The sequence below is a fragment of the Aegilops tauschii genome, chromosome 5 (genome assembly GCF_002575655.3).
Source record: "Aegilops tauschii subsp. strangulata cultivar AL8/78 chromosome 5, Aet v6.0, whole genome shotgun sequence".
Taxonomy (NCBI): Eukaryota; Viridiplantae; Streptophyta; class Magnoliopsida; order Poales; family Poaceae; genus Aegilops; species Aegilops tauschii.
Genome location: NC_053039.3, coordinates 272615082 through 272623532, shown reverse-complemented (window position 1 = coordinate 272623532; position 8451 = coordinate 272615082). Strand labels below are relative to the sequence as shown.

At 39.6% G+C, this 8451-nt stretch overlaps 1 protein-coding gene across 1 annotated transcript; it reads right to left on the bottom strand.

Moving 5' to 3' along the window:
* Positions 1-474: 474 nt before the first annotated feature.
* LOC109779062 (uncharacterized) lies at positions 475-8211 on the bottom strand. The gene is made up of 10 exons (XM_020337661.4): positions 7997-8211; positions 5355-5488; positions 4521-4665; positions 4293-4420; positions 3470-3541; positions 3269-3383; positions 3085-3188; positions 2934-2975; positions 1363-1575; positions 475-710 (listed from the first exon to the last, which is right to left on the bottom strand). The coding sequence occupies exons 1-10, from the start codon at positions 8109-8111 to the stop codon at positions 642-644; spliced, it is 1137 nt and encodes a 378-aa protein (XP_020193250.1). The 5' UTR covers positions 8112-8211; the 3' UTR covers positions 475-641.
* Between the last annotated feature and the right edge of the window lie 240 nt (positions 8212-8451).

The window sequence follows — 8451 nt, the reverse complement described above, 5'->3', positions numbered from 1 at the left end:
GTACTAATATATGCATGTGTTTTGCTATAATTCCTGGGTTCCTGACTAGAATTCTTCGGTCAGAGCGTAATCTGTTGCCGATCTAATCTAATCTAATAAAGCAATGGCTGGATTTAATCTAAAAAAGACTCCAGGATTATATAACATCTTTACGGAAAAAACATTTTTTTACGCGTTTTGGAAAGAACATCGTCCTGCCTCCTTTGCTAAATTCACCCACCAAAGAGGATATAGTGTTGCTTCAGAGATAGCAACTGCAACGCGCGTGTGTGTGTGTTGGGTCTTCATTGCCGGATCCATCCATCCAAGGAATTTTCACTTCCCCTTTAAAAAAAAGAATTTTCACTCCGAAACCCCAGCGGCCACCATCAAAACTGTTTCAGGTTCTCAGTGGCCTTGAAGCAAACATGGCATTCTAACAATGTTGATTGTATGCAACAGAGATGCAGAAATTTGCTGCTAACGCTTCACATGTTTGCAATCAGACAGACAACAATGCTTTATACATCAAATAAACCGGTTGAATTCCTATGATTCTCCAGTAATGCAATCGTCCATAACATTTGCCTTTATTTGGTAATTCTGTTCACTAGTAATACGTCTTAAATTAAATCAACAATAATGCCATCTACTCAGTTTGCCTAGTTCACAAATTCTATTTCGGTGAATGGCTCTCCTGCGTGAAGCTTGAGAGCGACATCACCAACAACCTGCACCCAAAGGCAGATCAAAATTCAGTACGAGAGGAAGTGGTAAATGGTCACACAAGTCAGCGAATTTTCGTTCTTTTACATCGAGGATTTCAATGACAATACACACGGTTAATGATGATGGTGATGACTTCGTTTATTAAGAATGAAATGATAATGCACATGACACGCCTATCTAAGCAGGGGTTGAATGAGGTGTCCTTCAGTTCAAAGTAATTCTAGGATATCGAAAAAAGGAAGCAACAATCCACAAGGAAAATCACAAGTTCACGAGTTTACCAAGCCTGTGGCCAGGAAAGCTGGTCATCTAAATTGGCACTGCGATGTTTAAACAGTGTGCTCACGAAGCCAATGAGGTAGCTCATAAACTAACTAGTTCTCATATGATTCTAGTGCTAGTTTTGTTTGGAAAGATGATTCACCAGACGTATTCTGGAGGGTAATGTAATTGATGCTACTTAATGATATTAAAATGTCGTAGTTGGCTCAAAAATAAATAACAAATGTGGCGCTTCTGAATCTAAAAGTTCTTTTAACATAAATATTATAATGTAACTACAGGAGTTAACAGACAAGATATAACTACTAGCAACAAATACATGATTGGTAAATGAGAAGTAACTTTGTGCATTGCAAAGAAACAAGTGTAAACCTTTGCCATGGTTCTGTAAGAGTATTCTGTGATTCCTGCAACATGTGGTGTTATAATAACATTTGGGAATTTCAGAATTGGATCCTCTGGATCGAATGGCTCCGTCCAAGCAACATCAATGCCCAAACCACCTAAATGACCTGACTCAAGGTGATTAAACACAGCCGTATAGTCCAGTAGGCGTCCTCTGGCAATATTGATGAGATATGATCCCTACAAGAACATGGCAGCTATTGAGCACGGGAGTTCTGCTGTCAGGCGTATATTTCACAGTTTTCCAAAAATCAAAAACAGATCCTATATGTAGATTGCAAAATAATTATGCACTCTAAGTTTTTGTCATAAAATATGTCCATTTATGTGTGTGCAAGCCTGCAAGGAGAGAAATACTAAAATATCAACTCTATGCCACGAGCCTTAGTTCATGATGGATAATACCGCCAGCTCGGTATGGCTAGGTTGATAATGGAGGAGAGGCTCGAACATAAGGCTGATTATTTCTTGTTTCATTCATATATTCTAAGAGGGTCTTCTTCACATAGAGCCAAACAATAAAAAGCAGGATTATCTTATTTCTGCTGGCTTAAGGGCCAGGTTACAAGATATCTTCCTAATTTAAATAGTTAAAACAACCCATAATTTGTGCCAGTTGGGGTCGGTTATGCCTGTCACATGTGTTTCTGCAGCAAGGTTTTTTTTTCGATACCTTTTTTTTAATGGGCCGGAAGAACCGAATTCCGATCTTGGAATTATTCTGTCTGAAATTATTCAAAAAAATTCTGAATTTAAATTTTTTGCGTCACAAAATGTAATTTTAACCTGGCACACACACATACTCTCACTTATTCCACTGGTCAGCTTACACATGCCTTTCTCCGCATGGGGTGCGGGTTCGAACCCTCGCTGCTGCACTATTTTGCTATGCACCGTTTACAGCTGAAGAAGCTGCAAACATTGATGGGACAATAGGAGAATCCCCCAAGACGACCTCCAAGGGTGTAAGTTATGGACCTCACCACCACACGAGGCAGTGAGTTGTGATAAGATATGCATACAGAGCCTATTTGACAGTCTTAGCATTTGAATTCAAAAAATTTCAAAAAAATCGAACGGTAGCGCTGTTTCTTGGGGGTCAGCGAAATTTCTGGTCGGTTACCACTGGGAAAAAACCTTGGTCCGCAGTGGTGCACACACACGACACCCTTTTTGCGGGGAACACACAGCGCTATATGTATACAGTATCATTCCACAAACGTCTATGAATATTCTTGATATCTTTTCCTTTTGAAAACTTTAGCAGCACGTGTGTTCTTTGAAACAAGAACATATGCTCCTGGGATCATTTTGCCATTTTCTGATGGTTATTCCAATGCATGCACCAGCACAATCTGATCCTCCAACACTATTCTAAGATTAACATTTCCTCAGATACAAATTTTCTTCTTACAGGATGAATCAAGAATGATGGCTTATTTATTCCGTAAAGTAAATAAATCTCAGAAGAAGATTTAAGAAATAAGATGTAAATCTCCTACGATGCAGACAAGTATATTGGAGAAAAATACACATACCTTTTTCAAAGCTGACAGGAACTTGTGATCCACAATCCCAACCTATAAATATTTATAGCTTTAGTGCCTTAGTAACCGCCTAACTGAAGTCGAATAGAGATATTTCTGGCAGAATTTTTTATTAAATAAATGAACATAGAGAAGAATTAACTGATTCATTGTTTAACGTCATGCAAGTTATAACTATGTCAGCTTCTCGAGCGAGTTCGTACATATCTTCTGGACCACTTTTCTTGTCAACCAGCCCATCAAGATCTGCAATAGCAATATTTTGAGAGAGGAAGATAACACAACATCTAATAATTCACTCATAAGGGAATGATCCTGCAACTTACCACAAGACACTGTATTTGATGACCAGTTTCTTTTTGTAGCAAGAATTTTCACTCCAAATGGTCTTAGTCTCTTGGCAATTTCCATGCCAATGGCTCCGAACCCCAGGATAAGTATCTAGCAAAGTAAATACAAATTTCTACTCAAATGGGATTTTTCTTGTGGAAAGTAGATAAAAAGTAACTCATACACGAAAAGCATACTGTTTTCCCGAATATTGTTTCTCCAACTGGAAGGCCCAAGTCCTTCTGAATGACAGCAGTATCCATTTCCTTCTGCAAATTATGGCCAAAGTCCAAAACATGAATATTCCATTACAACTAACAGAAGCTAACTTATATTTATTAAACTAAAAAAACTTATCTTCCAAATGATGGCAGCTACGAAGGTAGCTTATTTAACAAAAACTGAGTGAATATTCTGTACAAATATATGCAACATGATGAACCATGGCTCGAAATCAGTGTCCAATTGCCTAAATTGTTGGATATTGTACTAAGTAGGATCCACGTGAAACAGAAACCATGTTTAATACGCTCATCATGTATTTCTTCCCAAATTTCTGCAGCTTGCAGGCCCTTTTATCCCAGGGTGGAATGTTTTAGAATACTAGTCATTTCCAATATCCCCATGCGTCATTATGACGTTTCAATTTTCAAGACCTATGTAATGACAACTACAAAGTGCAAACCTGAAACTTAGTACTTAAGCCATTATGTTTCATGTGCTGCAGAATACTATATCTTCACTTGCTTCACTTTTTAAGTACTGGTAATTTTACAACCAAAGACCTAGTGGCGCAGAATATTATATGCTCGCCTACTTCATATTTGCATAAATTTTTCACCGATCGTGCAGGAATATCAACATAATTAGGCGTGCTATCATGAGAACTGAGAAACTCGGTACTGTATACATGAGTGGATGTAGTGAGACAAGAATGAGATGAATGTTCATCAATAGGAGCTCAACGATATAGAGAGCAGCACTTCCAATAGGTAAAAACTGCTAGTCATGTGACTTTACTTGCTTCCGCAGAACACCTAGAGTTAGATAGATAGCCATTTCTGCGCAAGCAATTGCATTTCCTGTAGTACTCCCAGGTATCCGTGCAACTTTTATTTTCTGTTCTGTAGCAGCATTTATGTCAACACCTATAAAAAATTGCATACTCCATATAAGAAGACCTATGGATCAATCAGAATGTAAGATAATATGTCAACACCAGATCCACTAATCCAGGCTTATAATCACCTTCTAAACCAACACCATACTGCATAATAATCTTCATCTTAGTTGCTTTGGCAATGATATCTGAATCTATACATTTATTTTTCACTACACATATATGGTAGTTTTGAATAACATCGGGTACGTGCTCAAGACCTACTTCGTCAACCTGAAAAGTGCATTAAAATGTGGTCAGACATAAGTTCCTACATGTATACAGTCACATTTCACAGACAGAAAATACTCTCAAGACTAAAATGTAAGCACATCATCAACTATGATATCAGAAGAAGAAAATCAGGATTGTGGATTTTTTTTTTCCAGCACTCCAAATGGAGAAATAATAATGAGAAAGCAAGGTGGGTACACATAACAGCGCATGTTACAAGAAAACCAGGAACCAGTACAAACTAATTTGCAAAGCTTTCAGAAATACCAAACTCTTGAGATCTACATTTTATATCAGCAAGAACAAAAGATAAAAATGTGTATCCTGTATCACTGAGGCATTGACAAATGGCATACATTATTATCAAAACATCATCGTTGGGTCCTTGCATGATCCTTATTTGACCAGATTGCTTGTTAGTCCTTTTACCGGAACATGGAAAGCAAAGTATGTGCTCTGTATCCATTCTTATCATGTGTGCCCTCTCAAAGTCAAGCGTCATGCTACAATGGCCAATAGTACTTAAAACAACAGTCATCTGAAGTTCTGAAGATGCCTCACCATTCAGTATGGGTAGCTAACAGAAGATAAATTAATGATTTATGTGGCATTGGCGTTATAGAGTTGAAAAGTTTTACATTTCAGTTAATGTTAGAGGACGATCAACTAAGTTCACATGCATCACTAACCTGAATAAATGGATAGTTTTGCAAGTACTCCTTCGTATAAATAGTAGAAGCAGGCCAATAGTGGCCACAGAATAGCACCCGTGTAACATCACTGTAGCCATTGCCTCCAACTGAACTAGCCATCTTTGAATAATCTGCAGTGCAAAATAAGCACACACAAAAAAAACTAATGTGAACAAATAATATGTGGTGTCAGAGGCTGAAAATTTGCAGGATACAAATTATAACCATCTATCAACTGAACTATAAATCTAACGAAAGCAATATTTCCCTGATGGACATACTATAGTCCTAAGAGTTGTAACTAATGACTAGTTTAAATAGTTAATTTCCTATGTAAGATTACAGCAAACACTGCATCATAACTAATACTGCCTTATATTCATTGAATGTAAAGTCATGAACACTACAACTAAGTTAGGTCAACAAGGAAGTAGGGAAAGGGAAGAAAAGAAAATGCCATTTAGGACTCGAAGAGAAGGCTGATGAGGGACAAAGGAGATACCGAAAAATGTGAAATGCAATAAGAGCATCTACAGACGGGCGCCTCAAACCCCCTCATACGCCCGGGCGGACGGCCTGGTAAAAAAAAAACCGACCCAGACGGGCGCTTCAAACGGCCCTCAAACGCCCGGGCTGACCGGCCCCCTCATATCCAGCCCAAATATGGGGTGGATATGGGGCTGACCGGGCGCGTCCACCACGTCAGACTTGACAACCCGACCCCAGCAAAAATTGCACCAAATCCCCTCCGACCTACCCGATTTCACTTGCACCGAACTGCACCTTGCCCTCTATGTATTCGATACATTGTCCGACTAGCTTTTTCGTAATTTTTTCGTAGGAGCTTGATGAGAATGATTGAATAAAAAGTTCTCATACTTAAAAAACGTTCTTATTGTTAGTAGTGGCCATCAATGTTCGCCTTGTGAAGGATATGAGCTCCTTCACAAAGCGAGCATTGATAGCCCCTATTAAGAGAGAGTAGCTTAATGGTTTTGCCCGACGCGGCTATTTAAGCCAGTCGCGGCACTCCTCCGGCGGCGAGGTGGAACAAAAAAAAAAACCAACCACGCCGGCCCAACACGGATGTTTCTATAGTGGAAATCTTACGAACAATTCTTTGGCGTTTACACAACCCCGCCGGCCCAACACGGACTAAAACATCCAAAATGATCGATGTGCATGTCTTTGCATGTATAGGTGTTTTAAATATAGGGTTTGTGGTTGCAAATGGGAAAATTTGAGGCCCGCCCGGTCACCATCCGCGGGCGCATCCAGGCGCGACCGCGGATGTATAGGGACCCGGATTTGCGTATCTTGGCTGTAGATGCTCTAAGACTGGCTAAATTTCTGGCATGCTCACTTTGCCAGGATTCTAATATCTTGACTTGCTCACTTACTCTTCTACTCTCCATCTAGATTCAAAACTTACTTTCACCAATGGTTGCTTGCTGGTATAAGTTACGATCACAAAGACACAAATGAGTCTGCGCTGACTAGCTCCCAAAAAAACTGAACTGACTAATTTTAGCATTTAGATTTTATATAGATACTTTGAAGGCAAGAAACTGACATGAATCGATTGGAATATTCATGGTTTATGCATGATCTGTTATTTTTTCTTCACCATATTTCTTAACAGAAACTAACATTGCTGATTCTGTGTATATATATATTTGATGGTAAAAAATTCAAAAGTGTTTCATAAGATAAATGTTTCTCATTTTGAATGAAGTATCTTCCATGGAGTTGGTTTATAGCCCAGACTACACAAGTTAATCGATTGCCTGCAAGGCTGCAATACCAGGCAAAGGTAAACTTTGAAACCCTATCACAAACTCTTTTGAGAACTGGGCTGCAATCAAATGCTTGTAACAACTTAAACTTCACAGGTACATTACTTTGGTAAAAAAAATACAGTCTTTCAGAGTACATTTGGATGAGAAAAAACTGTTATAGCCTTACCAGGCTAGGAGATGTGTTTGGTACGACAAAAATTTTGCGGGCGAGCTAGCATCGGAGGGCAAGAAAAACCTTGTCAGCTCTGGAGAGCTGATTCTGCTCGCTCTTGACGGCAAACATATCTCGTAAAATAAAAACCGTTCCTAGCCAATCAGCCAAACGTGCAGGAAAGGCAGACTCAGCAAAGCCAGTCTGAGCTACTGTAGTTGGCAATGAAACCAAATGCTCTCTCATATTCTAATAAGTTCTAAAAATAAGATTTATTCCAAGAATGTTCTGCTTTGTTTTAGCAGGCGACCTCTAATCCTCAGTTAGGAAGGACTTGAGCTATTTCAAATGGAATTGCAAACCTGGAAACTTTCAAGTGGAGATGGGCATTAACTAGGTTAAGAGTAACATTCATTGAGAAGCTATCTACATTGTTGTGCAACAACACCCTCATTTCATTTGCCATACTTCCCAAAACAAGCCCGAACAGATAGCGTCGGGCCGCCAAAGAGCCTACATCCCCAAAAGGGCCGCTGAATAGCAACCAGGCCAATCAAGCGCCGAATCTACCGTGCAAGATCAGGAGGCACCCAAGCTAGTATTACATTTACACCACGAAACCATAAGGGGTCAGGCCAAAGAAATATGCAGTATGCGGAAGGTAGAGAGAGGGGAGGAGTCAGCCGTACCTCTCGGGGAGGAGGGGAGATTGGTACGGCGGGTCGCAGCCGCTGCGGCGGCGCGAGACAGTAGGAATAGCGAAGAGTGTGTGAGTCTGGTTGCCGCCGATCTTGCGCCGGCCATATACGAAAGAGACAACAGAGCGGCGGGTTTGGTTAGGCGGAGGAGACGGGGGACGTCACACTATCTGCGGGGCGGATCCATCAAAGTTGGAAAATACACTGAACATGAGAGATCCGACCCCTGCAATTTTAAGTTTTTTATTTGTTAAGGTACATTTTGCTTATACAGAGCTAAATACACTTTGCTATTTGTATTAGCGCGAATAATATTATCACTTTACACAACCTTTACATTAATAAACATTTTATTGCACTGTATTTGTAAATATAATTTTTCTCATTCACAATTGATTTTTCACCAACAGCGAAAAATGCCTAGCCAGATGGACATCGATGTATGC